The 22,011-nt window shown below is 45.2% G+C and overlaps 1 protein-coding gene across 4 annotated transcripts in view; it reads right to left on the bottom strand.

Moving 5' to 3' along the window:
- Positions 1–4,892: 4,892 nt before the first annotated feature.
- ZNF536 (zinc finger protein 536) overlaps positions 4,893–22,011 on the bottom strand; it is a 452,773-nt gene continuing 435,654 nt past the window's right edge. For all 4 annotated transcript variants that reach the window (XM_042231924.2, XM_042231923.2, XM_027978173.3 and 1 more), the window contains one exon: positions 4,893–7,801. In XM_042231924.2, the coding sequence (XP_042087858.1) occupies positions 7,557–7,801 (245 nt within the window). In that variant the 3' untranslated portion in view covers positions 4,893–7,556. The remainder of the gene's footprint in view (positions 7,802–22,011) is intronic.

Here is a 22,011-nt window from a genome sequence, read left to right as displayed (position 1 = left end):
ATAAATAATCACATGTTTTATAAATAGCTGTGGACAAGAGGCTGTAAAACAACGAAGATATATTTGTGCCTTTATGTCTTAGAAATATTTTCTAAAACGACTGTTTTATTTGGTGTGGTTTTGAATGGGGGCGTGTGTACATAACAATCCCCAAAGTTTTCCTCTGCCCCCCCACCTCAGGTCAAACCAGCACTATCGTTAGCAAATTGATAAGGTTCCATGGGCAAGCTTTATTCGTTCTGACACAAGCCTATGACACTTTATAAAAAGAAGTAATCCAGAACAATCTCTAGGTAATTAACACCTAGATAAACAAACATAAATTTCTATATTGCATTTATTTGGACTACCACTCAAATATGCGTGAACCATGCTTTTTTAATTAAAAGATAAATCCATGTGACACTTAGCCTCAAACTTAATTATTCAGCATAGTATAATAAAAAATAGAGCCCATTAAATGTGTCTTGCACTGTATTTCTGTATTAACAGCAAAACAGTTCGGTCTGGGATCATTTAAATTTTCCCCCTCCTCTTTGCTTGTGATTTCCCTGTTCACATAAGCCCTTCCTCTCCCTCCCTGCCTCCCTCCCGCCCTCCCTCTCTCTCTCTTTTCTCTTAACACCAACAGGTGAAGAGATTAAAACTTTACACAAGCCCCTACATGGAATGCTCAGCTGGGCGACATTTTTAATATTGCATTACACTATACATTTTTTTCCTTCCCCATGGAAACATACCTCTAGTTCTGTGTAACGGGCCCAGCCTTTCTATCTTGAAAAGAAGATCACAATATTTAACACTAATTTCCTTGGGATTGTGCTTACAATACACCAGGTGAGGTTTTCATAATATACTGTTACAATACAGATGTTCAACAGAGAGGGGGAAGTGTGCAAATCCCAAACTACAAGAGACAGCAGGGTTATCATCTTTATAAAAGTTTCAGCACAAAATAGTATCTTAACACTGAGTATCAGCAGCTTAGCAGTTTCCGGCTGCTAGGAAGAGAAATTCACATTTGAGGCATTCCCCACCTAGTCGAAGTGGGAACAGAGATCTATTCATTCAGTCACTCAACAGAGAGTATATAAACAAGGACCATGTGCCAAGCACTGTGTGGAGTGCTGTGTGATCCTTGTCACCTTTCATCCTTATAGGAAAGGTACTGCGGCAAGGAAAACTGAACCCAAGTCTTGAGTTAGCAAAGCCCATGCTCTGAGCCCCTTGGCTCTCCCGATGGAGCCTCCTGGGTAAAGGGCAGCAATAGCTTGGCTGAGCTGGGATGTGTGCCTTTGCAGAGACTAGCCTTGGACCCAGTTGACCAACCGTTCAGGTTTGTCCAGGACTGTCCTGCTTTTAGTACTGAAAGTTCTGCAACCTGGGAATCCCTTTATTTGAGGGAAATCAGGGCGTTTGTCATCCTATGTAGACTCCCCCAGCAAATGGTGCTGCTGCCACAATAGCCAAGCCCATCCACGAAAGGACGGACTGGTACCATGGAAAGACCTTGAATTGGGCCCAGGAGACACCCACCCACTCCTTTCCAAAAGACCGAGGCCCCTGGGTGTGACTGATGACTGGTGGTTGTCTGAGATCCTGTGAACTTGTTGAAGAAGGCATTTGGATCTTGTTACATCGACTCCTATATTGCTGACCTCTGACAAGTCAGAAAGCCATGCCTCTGCAGAATGTACCACATTTCAGTGTTCAAGTGAGTTTCTAGCTGGTGTCAGTTTCAGTAACAGTCCTTGGAACCTGGTGGTACCTAGCTTGCTCTCTGCATAGCTTATAATACAGTTATGTACTGCTAGCTCATATAAGCTCAGAAAGAGTCTTCACAGATAAAGAAGCAGATCTGGGTAGCTGGAATGACCTGCCCAGATCCCACAGGTTGGAGAGGTGGAGACAAGCCCTCCGGAGAGCCCCATCCAGCCCACACAGCCCTTGTGCTACTTCTCCACCAGGCACCCGGTCCTTCACATCTCAGTTCATTGTCACCCCTTAGGGAAATCTTCTGGGATGTGTTATCTCTGAATCTCCTCTTCCAGATACGTTATACTTACTTGTGTGATGATTATCAAATTGAAGTCTGTTTTCTCCTTAGGCAGGGGTCTGTGGGCATGGTCTCTGACTCACCCCTGTATCTGCAGCCTGTGGCCTGGCACACATTAGGTCTTCTGTAAACTCTCATCAAACAAGTGAGTGGAATGACATTTAACCCCAGGACCAACTCTTCTGCTCCTGCATCCCATTCTTTCCCTATCTGACCCTCAAGACCCTGAGAATGGCAAGAAAGTGGTGAAAATACTGATTTTTCAAATGAGAAAGCTGGAAGACGAACGTTTAAGACATTTGTCCAGGATCATTTTGTCTAAAGGAGGTGAATGTGGAGGAATCATGACCACCTAACCACCGGGGAACCCTATCAAAACACAGAGGTGTTAGTGTATAATGCTTTGTGGTGAAATTAATCTCAAATATAGACATGGCTTATCACACCACAATAGCAACAATCTAACATTTGTAGAATCCTTTATAAATTTACATATAATTTCCCCTACTTTATTGAAATTTAATTTCATAATTTTCATTTACAGCCAATGAACTCAGAATGGCTAAATTGTTCAAGATCAAGTATCCAGTAAGTAGTATAGCTAGGATTCAAATTTAAGTCAGGACACCCCAATTTTGTTTTTTTTTTTTTTACAATGTACCAATCTGCCAATTGTCTATGACTCTTTAAGAGCTCAAAATATTTTGATGGAAATATATACTGATGCTTCTTAAAAAGGCCTCCTTCCAATTTTATTTTTTATTTTATAATAGCTTTATTGAGGTATAATTCACCTACCATAAAATTCATCATCTTAAAGTGTACAACTCAGTGGTTTTTAGTATATTCAGAGTTGGGGAACTACCATCACTATCTAATTTTAGAAACATTTTATCTCTGCAAAAAAGAGACATCCTACTCTTTAGCCAACAGTCACTCCCCATTCTCCCCTCTCCCCAAATCCAGCCACCATTAACCTATGTGTGGTCTCCATGGATTTGCCTATTGCATTTCCTATAAATGCATACAGTATGTGACTGGCTTCTTTTGTGATGAGCTTTCTTCCACTTAGGCACAATGTCTTCATGTCTCACCTATCCTGTAGCCTGTGTCAGATCTCCATCCCTTTTCATAGCAGAATAATATGCCATTCTTGACAAGACAATAATTGGAAAAGATATGTGCGTTCCAGTGTTCATAGCAGCACTGTTTATAATAGCCGAGACATAGAAACAAGCTAAATGTCCATCAGATGAGTGGATAAAGACGTGGTGTGTATGTGTGTGTGCGTATATATATAAATGGAATATTAGTCATAAAAAAGAATGAAATAATGCCATTTGGAGCAAAATGGATGGACCCAGAGATAATTATACTAAGTGAAGTAAGTCAGAAAGAGACAAAGGTCATCAGAAGATATCACTTACGTGTGGAATCTAAAATATGAGACAAATGAACCTATCTAGGAAACAGAAGCAGACTCTCAAATGTAGAGAACAGGCTGTGGTTGCCAAGAGGGAGGCGGGTAGGGGAAGGATGGTTAGATATTTGGGGTTAGCAGATGTAAACTGTTATATATACGTAGAATGGATAAGCTGCAAGGTCTTACTGTATATCACGGGAACTATATTCAATTTCCTGTGCTAAACCATGATGAAAAAGAAAAAAGAAATCGCAAATGTGTGTATAAGCCACATTTTGACCATCTATTTATCACACAGTTTTTAAATACACATTTTGAGCCAATATGTAAAATTAAGAGACCACTCAAAATCCAGGGGTCCAGTGTCACTTGCAAACTCAGAAGCCCTGATGCCACATTCCTCTTGGTGATGAGGCACTGGGCTGGCATTTCTCATTGCCCGTGAGCCCCCGCTGCAAATTCCTACCGTCCTCCTCTTGCCACTGAGGTGTCCTGCCTGGCCCCGGAAGCATTTGGGACTGGATTCATCACGTATACGGAGTCACGGCCCCTCCATCAACCTTCCTTCCCTGATGGGTCCTTTTCCTGATCTCTCACTAACCCCTCATGACTCACCTTTTCTGTGTGACAGTGGGCCCTTAGGATTGTCATCTGTCCCTGTCCAGGAACACCAACAGCTTGGCCTCCTGAAAGAAACCCGGTGATTATAGATTCTTAGAGCATGGCTGGATGCCTTTGCCTCCAACATTTCAGTGGGGCTGACCTATTCCAGAGCTGCAGCGTTTACCATGGGAGCTTGGTTTTGAAACCATGCCACCACTAACAATGAAAAACAAGTCAAAAAGCAAGCCTGCACATCAAGTGTGAGGTGCACACCAACCTGAGAAGATCAGTGTCAGAATTCTGCTTTTTATGTAGCCCTGAAACCATAGATTTTATTATTCTTTGTTCTTTTCCTTTGCCTCTGGAGAGAGAATTCAGCTTGTCCTCTGATCGGAGGTAAAAGACTTCCTTGTTTTTAATGATTTTTTTTTTTTTTAACTTGCTACCAGTAAAGGAGAATAATAGATCCCAACGCTTTAAGTGTCTAGTGTAATTACTATAATATGAGGAGCACTGGTGTTTGCATGGGTATTACCTCACTGTAACCCATGTCTGCAAGCTTTCAAAGAAACACGTGCACTTGGGTGTGTGCACACACACACGCACATACACACACTGTTTGTACACCCAGTGATACACTTTCAGCTTGAAATTTGAAAAAGAACCAGGCTATGGGAACCACCCACACAGAATACTGCAGGGCTTTTTGTTAGAAGTGTAGTTTGACCAAGCATTACCAGAATCTGACAAAGCTACAAAAATATGTCCTGCTCCTCCTAGTAAACATACGCGAATAGGAAGAAATGGGTATTTTTTTTTTCCAGAGGTAGAGGTTTTATTGCGTAAAACACTGGATAAAACTGGACTGCTTCAAAGACATTTTATTCTAACAGCAGAAAGAAAACAGTCATTGCTGAAAAAACAACTTTTAATACTTTCTATACCAGAATAAAGTTCTGTCAACTGATGTATTATAATAATAAATAATGACCAAGAATAAACTTTAAATACAAAGTTTTCTACTTGTTACAAGCATAGCAACAAAATCCTCTACTCTATTGATCTCAGATTTCCTCCAAGATAGATTTTTTTTTTTCTTTGTGTAGGAATGTAGACAGTATTATGACCAGCATCACAGACTACAGAAGTTACAGGGAAAAAACTTGACATGTTTAGATATGAGAGCCTGATGACATTCAGAAACTGACACTGCATCACTGCGGCTGTCACTTGTTCGTATTACAAGTTACAAATGTTCTGGAGAGAAGGCCTGTGTCGGGGGGAAATAAGGACAGTAGCACTGGACAAAATGGAATCAACACACACGCCACAAAGAAGAGGGGATGTTCCCAGTGTCACAAACAGAATTATTGCCTGTCGCATCTGACGATGCTCAGAAGACACAAAAGGATACTGAAAGAGCGCCCAAAGTGCTAGAAATGGGATGTGGCTCTCGTTGTTTGTTGGGTTTTTTTTCCACTTTTTTTCCTCTTTTCTCCTCTTTTTACTTTTTTTTTTCTTCTTTTTTTAATATTTTTCTTTGCTAAGATACCAAAGGCAGGGGGCAAACACACAGAAAGCAAGCGACTGGCACAGTCACCAAACACAGTAGTGCAGTTAAAATCCTAAAGCTTACTACAGTCGGAAAGTTTTCAATAACATTTCAGTCCTTTCTCTAGGATCATAGAAACAGTTGCATTAAGTTTATCAACTCGATTTAAGTAAGGCAGTGAGAACTATTCTAGAAAAACAAGAAAGCAGCTTGCTCTATGCCAGATGGGTCCACATTGTACAGCGATTGCGTTTACACTGAAACCCCGGGTGGATGTCACCCTCTCGACAGCATATGCAAACCGGATTCCTTATTAGCCTGAGATTCCTTCTGGTCTCAGGATAGCGAAGCATTTTATTTACATTGATTGCAGTTTAGTATTTTTGTAAACTGCTGTAGGCAGAGCTGAAGTTTTTAAGGCCCTGGGGTTTTATTCTGTGCTCCCAGCCTGCAAGGAAATATCGATCTTTTTTTTTAAAGTCTGAATAATTTTGTCTTAGAAGAAGTTAATACTTCAGTACTTCTCCACCGTCACAAGCAACAGCACCAATTTCGTGTCACTCAAAGGAAATATGTTAAGAGGCTGAACTCTGACGCCACACTAGCAGATTCAAGAATAAACCCTTAACTAGTCTTCATAAATTGTCTGTTAAAAAAATGAGTCAAGTGTTTCATTATTGGCCCTCCAAATCTCCCTCTGGGTGGTGTAGAACTTGATAAATTTGGAGTATCCAATCAGTAGAAAATCTAAAATCTACAAAAATATAGAACACATTTGTTTTACAAAAACAGACATTTTAACTTAAACAGTTTTCTTCATTAGTGATAGAGAGCAGGATGTTTAGATTCATATTTTAATACAAGCTATTTCATAAGAGCTTGCTGGAGAAGAAAATCTTGCTTCATGTCTATGACACTTAGAAAAACTAACAGATGAAAAAAATCTGATAATAAGGACTAGAGCAGCCTTCATTCAAGTAACATTTTAAAAATCATAATAAAGCAATCTTTCTACTATTACGTAAATTTCCATTCTTCACCAGCACCTTCTGTGAGTAGGGTAGGCTAGTTTTAAGCATTTGATATCATGTATCCCTATTTTTTTTATTAGCAACCTTCTTGTAAATTCCTCCAAAAATTAAAGAAAAAAAAAAAAGACAACCGAGAAAAAGCATTTCCCTCTATACTGCAATTTGATCTAAAAAAAGGAATTACTCATCAAACCTGCAATGGACATTTGTCTGCAGACACTTCCTGACCATTGATTCATTTGGCTGTGGATTTTTTTAAAAATGCACATTGAAGATGGCAAGCCTCTGCAGTGCTGGTCTGCCCTGGCGCTGGCTGCGGGCCGGCTAAGATTTCTCCAAGAGTGCAGTTACGACACCACGTGAATTGATTTTCTCTGCAGTGACCGCTCCAGTCTGACTGGCACCGCGACTGCCTCCCAACACATCCCATTAGGGTGCGAGGCAGATGACAGCAGCTGGTGTCAGATTATAGAGGTGTTTTCAACAATGAAAACACAGCCCCTCCATCTTCAAGGCAACACTAAATCATTTAGATGGCATCGTTTTGCAGTTAAGAGCTTGATTTTTGGACATAGGCGACTCTAGCATTGGAAGGGCCCCCGAGCTTTCCTGAGCTCGGAGGACACCAAGCATTTCTGAAATCCCTTTTCTCCCACCTGCGTTGTTTGGAAGTACTTGTTGCCGGGTAACAGTTTAGCAGCCATTTTCAAGGGCTGGGGATTTTTTTTTAATATATATATAGATATCTTTTTAAAATTTTTAAACGTTCTATACACTAGTGGGGGGTTGTACATGATTTTTTCCCCGTGGAATGCAGTTAGCAAACTCTTTTACCAGATGCATAATCTGAAAACTGTGTAAAATAATATTGCAATCTCCGAATTGGTTGGCTCAGTTGCGCTCCTCCTGGGCCTTGCTGCCTTCCTCCGTTAACTCTGCTGAGCTCCCCGCCTTGACAGCTGCGGGGTCTTCGAAATTCCCAGAAGCCTCCGAGTCAACTCTGGAGCGCTTGAACCTGCGGTCAGGGTATTGGCTGTTGTCAAAAGGCATGCGATGGACACAGAGGACGTGGGTCTTCAGATTTCCCTTCTGAGAGGCACTGTAGGGACAGTAGCGGCACTGGAAAGGCCTGTGACCTACGGGCAGAAAGAGTGGCCGGTCAGTTCTGCTGCGTACCCCTCCCCAGCTCCCAGAGCTCAAAGGACTATGATCATTATTACCAGTACAATATCAGCAGTGTTATTGCCTTGCAAAGGTCAAATGGCAAAGAACAAAGATGCAGCCAATATATCTATTTGGATAAGTAATAACTTACTTGGATAAATAATAAGCTGCACTTACTAGCTGCTAAGTCATGTCTGACTCTTTTGTAACCCTGTGGACTGTAGCCCACCAGGCTCCTCTGTCCATGGGATTCTCCAGGAAGAATATTAGAGCAGGTTGCCATTTCCTTCACCAGGGGATCTTCCCAACCCAGGGATTGAACCCATGTCTCCTGCATTGGCAGGTGGCTTCTTTACTGCTGAGCCTCCAGGAAAGCCTCAAACAATAAGTTACCAAATAATAATAATAATAACTTGGACAAGGATTTAAAAGATCTTTCCATCCTAGCCAGGGTTTTTAATTCAGCCTTTCTAGGTAAGAGAAAAGAAAGTTCCAACACCTGGAAATTCTTTTATAAACAGCAAGATAGCAAGGATTTTAGACTTTGCAGGCCAAGATCAAAGATATGACGTAGATACTTATATAACAAGAGAGGAAATAAATTTCCAACTTTTTGTTGATGAAATTCAAAACTTTATTTATGGACACTGAAATTTGAATTTTATATAATTTTCATATGTGATGAAATATTATTCTTGTTGGGCTTTTTTTCCCAACCATTTAAAAATGTAAAAACCATTCTTAGCTCCACAGGCTGTATGAGAACAGACAGGAGGTGGATTTGAGCCCTGGACTAGACTTTGTGACCCTAGCTCCATACCAAGAAAACCCATAAATCCCTCCATCTGGGATGCTGACTCATCTCCAAGCCAGTTCACTTCCTCATGTCCCCACCAACTCTACTGATAAGCAAGACAAGCGTGACCAGGAAGTGTGTTTTGGGTCGGGTGAGAGAGGGGTGTTCCCCAAGCCTTGCTCTTCAGTGGAGTGGAAGTGCCAAGCTGGAGGAATTTGGGGAGCTCTGTTTCAAGAGGAGGCAGCAGACAGTATCAGACAAGAACTGGGACACTCAGATAATTAAGGCCAGCCTAGTTTTAAAGAAGTTCAATTTTGAATGGTGACGCCCGGACTCCAGAAAGGCTGTAAATAAGAACAGAAGATGGATTCTTGTGAAAATCCACCTGCTCCTTCGGGCTTCATTTCTCTGTTCTGATGCACCACAGACATGCACACATCTCTGCTGTCTTTAGGAACCAGTAAAGCATCTAGTTTGGGAAGTTCTAATGGGACACTGCGTTCTGCCCAATGCTGGGAAGCTGTGGATATGCCATTCCTGGAAGCCCGTGAGTGCTGTCCCACCCAGCACCCAGAGAGGTCAAGACCCAGTGCTGGGTTTCATTTGCTCAGGAAAATAAACAAGCAAATAAATGGGCCCAATTGTTTACCCCAGAAAACATCTGAACAGCATATTCATCACTTTTTCTAGAGCATAATAGCAGAAGTCCTGTGTATCTACTTTGCAAAGCAGTCTTGTTCTTGAGAAATTGGAGAGCAACCAAATGTTTGGAACTGAAACTCATTTCCTCACCAAATTGCACACAGCACTAGATTCTTGCTCCTTTCTTAGTGGGCTTCGGGAACTAGCTCTCTCCATCTTCCCTCCTAGCCAGTTGGCCCCCAGGTCAAATCCATTCTACCTGTTGAATCTTTCTACTTCCCATAATCCCCTCTGAGCCTGGTCCGGTGTACACCAGCTCGTGCTAGACTGTGAACACGGCAGCCTGCAGGAGAGCATTCTGCTTCCAGTTTCCCCACTTCCTGCCCATCCTCCCCAGGTCTACCAGAGTGAGTACCTAAAACGGAAGCTCAGCTCTGAGTTCCCTGTCCAAATCTTTAATGACCACCTACCCCTTCGCCTTTACAGCTCAGTCCCAACACCTCTCCCGTCTCCAGGAGCTTCCCCTGTTTGCCCACTCCAAACCAAACGATTAGATGGTCTCTGCAGACGGGCTTCATTCTGCAGGGTCCCCATGCTCTGACTGTGCCACCTTCTCCCTGAGACATCACTTCTGTTCTCTGCAGATCCAAACCGCATTCTCCTTTCAAGGCTCTGTTTTGTGTGACTGCGTTGTGTGTGTGGGCATTAGCCGCCATGATAGACTGTGAGCTCCTGAGGCAGGAAGCATAGCCATCTTAATATCACTGGTGCCAAGCCCTTTGCTTGGCACAGAACAAACGGGTATGAACTGTTTGCAGCAATTGCATTATTATTTTACTGTTTGCCCTTGCCTTTTTTTCAATGAATTACAAATTTTCAGACAGAGTTTTCTCTTCTCTTGTTTCTATTGTTGTACCTAACACAAGACTGAATTTGATCAACTTTCCTACTTGCGTAAGTCCATAGAGTGGAACACACTTGCTCTCGGCCCTTCTCCACGGCCTACCACAGCAAGAAGAGCACAGACTGTCAGAAGGAGGGGCCTGGACCACAATTATCAAGTAAGAGAAGCCTTTGTGAGTACCGTTTGCCTCCTGCCTTCCTGCTATCCAACCCCATCCTTAGGGTTTGGTCACCCCTTCATCCAGATGACAGGGAAAAATCTGGGTTGGTGTAGAAGGAGAAAACTGAGACTCTGTTTCTAGTGGACTTAGGATATTTATGAATAGAGTATATGGCCCTACTTTTCATCATGTTGGAGTTAAAGCATAGACTGAAGGGAAGAATCCTGGTGTTGATCAATGGCAGTGAGATAGGAAAAGCCATGCCCATTCTCTCCACCATAATCATGAATCTTCATCAGCACTAAGCTGGGTGTCAGTGAGTTTCCAACAGATCCCGTGGCTCAACCAGCCAACTCATGAAATCGTCTTCCCTATGGACATGAAGTTACGCCCAGGGCTCAGTGAGGTGGTTTGAGGTTCTCTGATAGGGCAGCTCTTGAGTGGGAGTAAGAAGGAAGGACAGCCCAAGTCTGCAGCCAGAGGCATAGGAACCAACTCAAGTTCATTCAGAGAACTGGAGAGAAGAGTTGAGACTTCCCTCAGGAAGCCTAAGAAACATTTCTAAAGTTTTGTCCAAAGCTTCTCACAGTGGCTCAGATACAGCTGGGGCTAACTCATCAATTCACTTATTTTATGGCAATAAGTTACAGATGGGGAAAATCATCATGACAAGACTTTGGAGCTAAAAACTCCAAATAATAATTTAAAATAAATAAATAAAATCAAAACTCTTGGCACCATAATCCAAAGAGGCTTGCAGAACCGTGAAGCAAATGACCAAACCATGGTATTGTTTAATAAATCTACTTTAGATCACCGTGATTCATCAGGTTCCTACATTCTTCCACTGTTTCTTCCCATCTGTCAAAGTTGCCTATTATACTTCCTATTATTATTGTTTCTGTATGAATCTATGCTCCAAACTTTGGAAGCCACCCTCTCTGCAAATTGTGTCACTGTGGGAACCACATGCATCTCGGCAAACCAAACGGAGAACCTGAGATATCACCTTTATTCACAATAAAGGCTTTTTTGAATTGGCCAACTGGGCATAAAAGCACTTAGTAAAATTTTGTCACCAACTGATTTTAAATCTTAATTATGATTTTTATCCTATGGTTATATCTGAATATCTGTATCTTGGGAGAGTCAAAGATATACAATAATTCTGGCATATTTGGATACTTTAGTGGTCAAACCATTAGCACTGAAGTAGTTTTTATTTTAACTTAGGTGAGCTGAAAAGTTATATATAAAGGTATAATGTTATGCATGTGTACATTTGTGGAAGGAAGTCTGTACAGTACTGGGATCATGATAAACCTTGATCTTACATTGTACTTTGTAAATGGAAGCACTGTAGGTAATAGTAGTACCTGAAGACCCCAAAAGCCTCTGTCCCACAGGTTTTCACATACATGTCTGTATGTTTATCCTTATATTTGAGCTTTATGACTGTTATGTCAAAAATATCAACCCCATAGCTCAGATGAATAACTTAAAATAGAGTGAACTTGGATGGTTCGACTTTAAAACAAATTTCAAATGTGTATAAAGTACTCAGATCTCCTAATTTTCTAAAATTCCTATAAGAATTATAAGAATTTTTAGGATTCACACACACACACACACACACACACCCTTCTAAATGGTTTGTTGAAAGATTCCCATGAGACTGAGGTGGAAGAAAAGCTTTGAAGAAATGAGGCGTCCATCCTGAGGGAAGGTGATTGTGAGGAGCCGCGATGTGGCCGGAAGAAAGCATTGTGTTCCCCCGAGAATAGGATGTAAGTGAAAGGTTGATCCTTTGGTGATGGGAACATTTACTCCCAAAGAGAAAGCTGTTGGTATGCAAAGCACTTTTGGAAACTTGATTCATTTCCCAGTCTAGCTAAATCTGGATGAAAAGTTTCCAATTTCTCTATACCATTTGTCCATGCGAAGCCCCTGGTATTGGCACAGACTCAGTGATCTGTTACCTTTGGGTCAGAGAACATACCCTATACTTTCAGAACAAACCCCACAGCTGAGAGCTCCACTGAAATTTCCACTGTGCTTTTCCAATACATGTGACAGAACAAAGGACCCACCTGAAGGCAGAGGCAGTGAGAGGGCCGTGGAAATCCGAGGGAGCTTTCTTACTTTCCTGCTAAGGTGGATGTGGGGCTCCAAGGAAATCAGATCTCCAGACGGAGGTAGGTCAACACATCCCCTGGGGAGAAGCCCTCAGGGTGACACGCTGCAAACTTCCATCTGGCACATTTTAATGAGAAGAAAGACCAGCCATGCTGCCTGCACCACCGGAGATGGAGGTAGCCATTCACCTGGGCCTATAGGTAGAGATGAAGATGCTGCTGCTGCTGCTGCTGCTGCCAAGTCGCTTCAGTCGTGTCCGACTCTGTGCGACCCCATAGACAGCAGCCCATCAGGCTCCCCTGTCCCTGGGATTCTCCAGGCAAGAACACTGGAGTGGGTTGCCATTTCCTTCTTCAATGCATGAAAGTGGAAAGTGAAAGTGAAGTCGCTCAGTTGTGTCTGACTCTTAGCGACCCCATGGACTGCAGCCTACCAGGCTCCTCCGTCCATGGGATTTTCCAGGCAAGAGTATTGGAGTGGAGTGCCATTGCCTTCTCCGGAAGATGCTACTACTGTCCATCAATCTCTAAGAAGCAGCAAAGGCTTTAAGACAGAGTTGAGTCTAACAGCCTTTCTTGGATTGAATTTAAAAGAGTAAGGGCACCCACCCCAGCCAGCTCCCCATTTGAGGAGAATATGAACACACTGGCCTTTCTCAAGCTCAGCCCCACAGGGAAGCACTCTGCTTTAGGGCGGCCTTTGGCCCCTCTGAACACAGGAGACCCTTCCTGCAGAGGCCTGACCACAGAGAGCTCTCTGTTTTGCACTTTTGATTTCAGGTGTCCTCCTGCCCCGCAGTGATCAGTGTGCGTCTGACCAGGACCTTGCGTTCAAAGCACAGCATTGCCCCTTCATGAAGCTGAGAGGCCACTAACACCCAAGATTAGGTTTCCCCTCTGTCTGACCTTGAGCGAGCATTTGATCTCTCAAGGCTCCAGTTTCTACATCTTGGAAATGGGGGAATGATATGAATACTGACACCCTAATCCTGTTATGAAGATCAGAGGAGACAGTGTGTCAAGTTTGTAAATGACAAAGAGCTCTGCAAATGTCAGCTGTCTGTCATTGCTGTAATTGCTGATTTCTTTGTTATCATTCTGTTCCTTATCTAAGACTGGTCAAGAGAGGCTATGCTCTGTTCTTCCTCAAAAGCACTCATTCAACAAGACTTCCCTGTGCCAGTTTTGTACTAGCCTGCCTCTCCTAGGTGATCTTATCCCAGATAGTTGGGGAATAAAGCCTGAAATGGTCTCTCCTTGGAGCTCCTGCTTTTGACTGGGGGTTTGGGGATCTGCACGACCTTCAGAGTCCGAAGGAAGTAGTGGTTAGCAAGGAAGTCGTTGTTGGTAGTATTTCCCTTGGTGAAGTTCAGCAGACGTGTGCTGGGCTGTGGTCACAGGTCCACGTGGGAAGGATATCATGTCTGGGGGATCCTGTTCTGGTGCGGGGCTGGCAGTTTGAGGCCATGCAGTGGGGGAGATGGTCAAGGGGGTTGGGGGCTCTGAGAGCTCAGCTGGGAGGAATATGAGCCCCTGCATGCACTTCTAGCCTCTTTGCCCTCAAAGCCCCCGAGCTGCTGCCTCTGACCACAGGACCCTCTCTGTTCTCCAGATGCTTTACATGCTTTATTCTCTTTCCTGCCATAGGACCTCTGCCCAATCCTGTCTCATTTCCTGCATCGGAATGCCCCCTCCCCTGCTTCATGGAAGTACTATAATCCCATTCTTAGTGCAGCTGCCTCAGGCTTCCCCTGATGACCCCAGACCCACTGAGGTTCATCACAGCAAACTCTCCTCTTCCACAGTAGCGTGTCCAACAAGAGTAGATCAACAAACAGTTATGTTGTCTGCCCCATAAGACAGTCAGCTCCAGGACTCAGGAACTGTGGGGTTTTGCTTTTGCTCTGTTTTTGTTTGTTTGTTTGTTTTCTGATTACTGATATTTCTTACTACCTAGTAGAGACTTTGGAATGTGACAGATTTCCATCAGGTATTTTTCAAGCAAAAGGACAGGTGAATGGATGGATGGATGGATGGATGAAGGAAAGAGGGAGGCAGCCAAGAGAAAAGGAGAGGAGCAGCATGCTATCCCAAGCAGACAGACTCGCCTGACCTCAATACAAAAGCAGAAAGGTTGTGTGGGTGCAGGGGCCTGCAAGCTGGTGCTTCCAGTGTGGTGAAGGTGGAGCTCGGTGGGAGCTGGGCAGGGGTGGGGCCCACAGGAGCCCCTGTGGAGCTTGCACCTCACTCCAGGGGGGAAGGCCTGTCCAGCTCTGCAGCAAGGCTGCTGCCCCAAAGAGCCCCCATCCCTGTCTGAAGGCAGGACCTTGGACCCTGATGCCAGATGTGAGCCCCCAACATCACCCCACTTCCTACCTCTCTGTCTCTCACTTTGAGCCCATCAACATTTCCCATCACAGCCATGTGAAAAGTAAGTACATCATACGTTAATTTGTATTGTCACAGCACCGTAGAGCCGTGGTAAAGAGCACATTCATTTTTAATCCACTATGAATAATATATAAATATGTATACAGTGTGGAGGGTCAAGAGGAGTAAGGAGAAAGCAAGCCGTACATTGTTTATAACAAAACTGGGGAAACGAGATATTTTTCTTACTTGCTACGATGGAAATATCTGCTCTTTCCCTGTACCTGAGGAGGAAAGGAAAATGCCTGCCCTTGGGGGACCATCCATTCATTACAGCTCTGCACTTGTGGGCAACTGGGTTCAGGGAAGAGCTGGGGCTGCATCCATGAGGCTTCCAGACTTTCCATGCTGGTGGCTTCTGCTCAGGTGCGTGATGGCAGAGAGGGGAGTGGGGGTGAGGTAAGTGACCAGCCTCTGGTGCTTAGTGATGAGAAAACAGTCCGACACCCATTCATCAGAGCATGTTTACAGGAATTGCCTCAATGGTCCTCATGACTATCAGTGAGGATATGTGGTGGAGAAACATCTCCCCATTTTACGGAAAAGAAAACCAAGATTAAATAATTGTCCAAAGTCAGGTTGGCACAGCTAGCTGGGTCCTGATCAGGAATTCCACCTTCAGGTTTTCTCAAAACAGACGATCTCGTCTCTACTCCCTCCTGTCACTCCCTGCACACCACCTGTGGAAATTCTCTACAAAGGGGTGTCTTTGATCAGGACCCAGGGGTGCTCCAGGAGAGAGTCCACTCCTCTGTGGAGGAGTGTGTACTGTAATGTGTGATATTGCACAAGTGTCACATGCCACACTCTTTATGGACACAAGCACGACCGTGGCCTCTGCCATCAAAGGCTGGCATTGGGCACATGGCTGGCACCAAGCCACAGGGTTGTAAGCTCTCTGTCAAAGCTCCCATCACACAGCTCCTGGACCCCAGACCACTTCCAGGAGCCCACACTGAATGCCTGCTGCAAGCATTAGCCTGAGAAGATTGCTGTTGGCATGATGTAGAAATTTTAGTGCTGAGAAGGTGAGAAGGGCATCTATCCCGCATGCCTGACACAGGCCTACCCAGTACATGCTGAATGGTTGTTCACATGCCTAAAGGCTGACTTTAAGAGTTGCAACCCACTAGAGACCCAAGTAGGAGGAGGAAGGCCAATCATTTATGAAGGAAGGACATCTCAGCTTCGAGCTAGGCTCCAGTTTCCAGTTGAAAGATGGCTCAAAGGTCGGGGGAACTCACAGGAGAGAAGGACCATTCTTGAGAAAAGACACATATGCTGTTTTCCAGAGCCAGGCCTACACGTGGTGACAGAGGCACAACTCTGGGTATTGGAACAAGGGCGTCCTAGGGTGGAGAGGAGCAGTCCCCAGAATCACGGTTCATGCTCCACGGTCAACACAAGCAAAGGCATCCAGAAGACGGTCATGTATACAAGTGGTGGGGAGGGGGCTCCCTGGGACAGGTAAACAGTGAAGGGGCGATCCCCCCCGTGTCCTCACACTGCAGAGCCATCCCTCACACCAGGCAAGCTTTTCAGATCAATCTCATTGGTTCTTTTCATTGTTCGCTGAAATAACTGGAGAAAGACAGTGGGTAAATAAAGAGGAACATTGTGGCCATGGCTTCTAGATCAGCCCTGACCACACCCACATATACCTTGGGTGAGTGTAGACCCTTAAGAAAGCCAGAAAGCATGAGAGAACCCAGGCTGACCAAGGAAGAATCTTGGGGACCAGCAGCATCGGGCCCTGCCACAGCCCACGGTTGACCCATCTGTGACACGCTCATTTTCTGCAACATCCTCTCTGGCGCACAGGATCATGGAGTATTTCTAAACTACCACCGAAAGGTCTCCCACAGTCATGCTCTATGGTGCTGTCTTCTAGAAAGTTCCTGGTAATGACCTGGAGAGAAGTAGCCCTCAGAGGCAGCTCACATGCACAGGGCAATGAGGCTTAGGAAGTACCAACAAGACTCCTTAATAACCGCCCTGCCCCTATTGCACCCCACCCAGAGCCCTTTGGATTCCTTGAAACTAAGGACACTTGCATTATCAGTAAAGAGCCTGCCTGCCAATGCAGGAGATGTAAGAGACATGGGTTTGATTCGTGCGTTGAGAAAATCCCCTTGGGGGCGGGGGAGGAGGGCACATGGCAACTGACTCTAGTATTCTTGCGTGGAGAATCCCATGGGCAGAGAAACCTGCTGGGCTTCAATCTATAGGGTTGCAAAGAGTCGGACACGACTGAAGTGACTTAGTACACACACAAAAACCTTTGCAAACTGCGTGCTAGTAGGAAAGAAAATGGCTCTACACATGGGGCAGATTTTATAAGTTGAAGGACTGTGCCCAGTGGACCTGGGAGAAATCCAGGCTGGGTGGTCCACTGGGCTGGCCTGTCGGTCAGGCCTCCAAGGTGGTGCTTGTCTCCACTTGGCCCTCACTTGCTGCTCCCTCTGACTGTCTGCTGCTCTGTCTGACCCTGAAGCTGCCAGCTTGGGGAGTGCCTGCCCAGGACCCCGGCCATCCTTCAAGTTTCAACACGCTCTGCTGGGGCAAAGAAATGGGTAAAAATATACAAGAACATGGACTGAGCTGATAGAAAGAGCCATTTCTCAGTAACACACATTCCATATATATATTTTTTAATTTCCCTAATTCTAAATAGGCAAGAATGGTTCTAATCAGGTACATAATTTATGTTTTCAGTTTTCAAAAAAATATTCATCCGTCTAATCAAAGATGCTAAAACACTTTGAAATATCCTTAGGATAAATAATTTTAGGTTTTAAATTTCCTGTGATTTGGGTTTTAATTTAAAACACTATCAAAAAATATTTTACAATTTTAAAAGTGAATTTTGATCCATGTGGTAATAGATTGGAGACATCAATGTGAACTTGTGTTTAGCTCAATATGTATAGTAGAGATGTGGGTACATGCAGGGGTTAGTCTACACACAAATATTTCCTTTTTCTCAGTGGAGAGGGCCCAGAACCCATGACATCCCAGTGGTAACAAGGACAGTTAGCCCAGAACTTGACTTCTAATACTATTCTCAAGAAAGGGAGCCAGGGCTTCTTGGGGAAATGGCTAATTCCAGGGCTGGAGCAGGACATACACAAGGTGATCCTGAAGCACTTCATGCCGGAGAGTAAGGAATTGTTCCAAAGCCATAAGCTGGTGGGGGTATCAGAGCAGCACGTAGTCCGGTGAGAGAGCCCCCAGTGGCCAGAGCTGGAACAGCTTCAGCAACGAAGTAAATGGCGAAGTATAAAATAAGCACCCACAAGTCACACTGACATAAACAAATGATTGAATCCATACCTACATAGAGGACTTCCCCGCTGGTCCAGCGGTTAAGAATACACCTGCCAATGCAGGGGACACAGGTTAGAACCCTGGTCGGAAAAGCTTCCACGCGTCGAGGGGTAACTAAGCCCGTGACTACTGAGCGCCATGCTCTGGAGACCACAAGGGGCAACTACTGAAGTCTGAGCATTCTAGAACTAGTGTTCCAAAACAAGACAAGCTAGTGCAATGAGAAGCCCATGCACCGCAACTAGAGACTATGCCCCCACTTGCCAGAGCTAGGGAAAGCCCTCGTGCAGCAATGAAGACCCAAACCAGCGAAATAAAACATAAAAGATAAATGCTGGTGGTGGTACTGTTTAGTTGCTAAATCATGTCTGACATTTCTGTGACCCCAGGGCTTCCCTGGTGGCTCAGACATTAAAGAATCTGCCTGCAATGCAGGAGACCCTGGTTCAATTCCTGGGTCAGGGAGATCCCCTGCAGGAGGGAACGGCTACCCACTCCAGTATTCATGCTTGGAGAATTCCATGGACAGAGGAGCCTGGTGGGCTACAGTGCATGGGGTCACAAAGAGTCAGATGCAGCTGGGCAACTTTCACTTTTACTTTTCGTGGACTATAGCCTGCCAGGCTCCTCTGTCCATGGGATCTCCCAGGCAAGAATACTGGAATGGGTAGCCATTTCCTTCTTCAGGGGATCTTCCTGACCCAGGAATTGAACCCAGGCCTCCTGCATTGGCAGGCAGATTCTTTACCACTGAGCCACCAGGGAAGCTCTATATATGTATCGATACCTACTTGGAGAACTACAGAGGCCTCACACATTCCAAACCACTTACTCTAACGGCGCTCCCCCTGAAGGAGGTGGCTGAAACTCCCACTGCTTTGTGCTGGCTGCATGGTGACCTCCTGCACAGAACTGCAGTGTGGAAAGCACTTAAGGGGAACTGTATAGACAGACATCTGACAATCATGAGCTCAGCCAGGTGACCAAGGTCAGGAGGAGAGCACGTACTCTGATTTGATGGGATGAGAAGGTACTTCATTTCTGTGGCTTTCCTCCCCCAAACCCACAATCCAAGTCCACCCGTGAGAAATCTCAATTGAGGAACATTCTATATAGTATGTCTCAAATGTAGCCATGTCATCAAAAACCAAGAAATATGGAGAAACTGTCACAGCTAGGAGGGCCCTTAGGAGAGCTGACCCCTGAATGAAATGCGGTCCTGGAATAGAGAAAGAACACTGGGTAAGAGTAAAATGTGGGCTTTACTTAGTAATAGTGTATCAATACTAAGTCATTAATTGTAATCGATGTACCCTACAAATGTTAGATGTTAGAACGAGGAGCAGCCCTACCAGGATACAGTGTTCGTGGTATTCTGGTCCAGTATGAAGAACCTGGGTTCTTGAGCCAGACACCTGGATTCGAACCTTACCTGTCTCTACAGGTTACGTGCTCTTGGGCTAGCTATTCAAACTTTCCAAGTCTTAGCTTTTTCACCCATGTCAAATGGGTGTACTCCTAATAATAGTTCACTCATCGGGTTGTGGGGATTCGAGGAGAAAAGACTCGTAAAATGCTTAGCACAATGTGTGGCACATAGGAAGACTTACATCAGCGTTTGTTCGATATGGTTTTGCATATTAAAATACTCCTTCTATTAAGTGCCTGTTATGTGAGAGTCTCGAATTGGAACTGTCATTCCAATGTCAGTGCTGGAGTCAGGTGTTAGGACTCCACTTGCCAGTAAAGGACACTGAGGCTCTGAGAGGCTCCGTGTGTGTCTGGACTCACGAAGCCAGAGAGGCAGAAAACTCAGCTTTGCACCAGCTCCCTCTTAAACTGCAGCTCCCTCTTGGACAGGGCTCAACCCACTGTCTCGCTTCCTCTCTGCAGCTTCAGGTTCAAGTTCAGTTAGAGTGAAAGCTGAGAAGATGAGACTGGATTCCAGGAGGTATCTGCAGAAGAGAGCATTTGGCAGGAATGCCAAAGTCCCCCAGACCCTTCCAGCTCAACCCTGTCCCCTCTTCTGCACCCCCCCCCCCCCCCGCCCCCTGCAACCCAGGAGCTCAGAACTCAACCTCAGGAGACCCTGCCCTTCCCTCCTGCTGACCTCACAGTGGCTTCTTCCTTAGCAACTTCATTCCCATGCTCTGGCCCACGCCATGCAGATTTTGCCTTAAATTCTGTTTATTTGTTTGCCCCGGGCTGTCTATGCGCTCAGCGAGCCACCAGCCTGCCTGGGTGGTCAGGAGAGCCAGATTGCAGCGCAGGCCTGGCCGCCAGCACTCACAGGCAACTATTGATCCGAGATCTTAAATCATTCCCCAGATTTTATGAAAGCATTTATGTTTATCATTAAATAACCTTCAAAGGGTCGATGAACTTACTTTCCTTTTTTGGAGATTTTTAGATGTGTAATATAATAATGCTCTAACAATACCCAGTGTTTGTCTCTGGGTGAGCGCACTCAATCCTGAAAGAAATGCTAGGAGAGGCCAAAGAGAGAGAACGCAAGGTGGGAGCTGGAGAACAGACAGGCTGGCAGCTTCTCCATTGTCACATAGCAAACCTTGCCCTCTGAAACTCTTCTCTCTCCCAACATTTCCAGCAAGGGGATACTTGGAAACCACACTAACAGGGGTGGTTTTAGATGGAACGGAACTGACCACTTTCAGGTTAACAGCATCAGGAAAAAAATGAGTGAATCAAAGTTGGATACGCTTTTAATAAATAGCAAGTAAAATTATTAAGGTGGTACTCAAGCGATGACAAAACTAGAAGGTGCCAATGCAGCGTCTTCTGTTGATATCCACATCGTCCCCTCCTTAGGAATACTGGGCTAAATGCAGTTCTCTGAAGTTCCTGTGGCAATAAGGCAGATGCTAGGCATTTAACAGAAGCTGTCACAGCCAGCCCTGCTCCATGTGAACCCACCTCTGGCACCATCAGACTCACTGGGTCAACAGACCACCCCAGAAACAGCAAGGAGAAAGACTCAGGACCAAAAGGCAGTGGGCTTGCTCTGCACACCACACCAGTCCCCCAATCCCCTCTGTGCTTGCATCCACCTCTGCTCTCCAGCCTTTGATGACTTCCTCTGATGACCACAGCATCTTGCCTCCTCAGCCTGACTTTCCAACCTGCAACCCTGTTTTACCTAATATTTATTGCCGTTGCCACCAGGAATTTGCCAACCCCCAAATCTCTTTCCAATTAGATCCCACCAAAGCCTCAGCTCCTTGAAGCCTTTCTCAGGACCCAGCTGTCAGAGCCCCACAGGCACTTAGCAAAGGCCCACACAAGTAGGCATTTTAACTGAGTTCTGTCGGGACTGCTCACTAATGGCTTCCTGTGACTTGGGCGTGGTGGGTCTCTCCCTTCCCTTAGGGGGCTGGAGATGCCTGCCATGCACATCTCAGAATGGATACCAGAAGCTGGGAGTTGTTCCCTTTGGGTGGCTTCTTAGGAAGGGCTCGGGCCTGCCTTGGGTGCCCCTTTGCTCTGCTCCATGTTCTTGCCTTCATGAAGGCCTAAGGGACACCCTGGAGTGAGCAGCCCTGACCTTAAAGAGGCTGGTCCCAGCTTCTGGTCTTGCAAGGACACACTCCCACCTTGCTTCCTTCCATCCAGCTTGGCATCCTTCTTCAGAGGACCTCCCAAGAGGTGGCCCTGCAGAACCTTCCCTGCACACCTGGACCATGCCCTCTGCCTTGCCCTGCCTTCTACACCAGGAAAATCCAAGTGCTCTGGGCTCTGGAGGCCCCCAGGGTTCCCAGTCCCAGCCACCG

The sequence above is a fragment of the Ovis aries genome, chromosome 14 (genome assembly GCF_016772045.2).
Source record: "Ovis aries strain OAR_USU_Benz2616 breed Rambouillet chromosome 14, ARS-UI_Ramb_v3.0, whole genome shotgun sequence".
Taxonomy (NCBI): Eukaryota; Metazoa; Chordata; class Mammalia; order Artiodactyla; family Bovidae; genus Ovis; species Ovis aries.
Note: the sequence above shows the minus strand (reverse complement) of the source record. Positions and strands in the feature narration are given on the sequence as shown.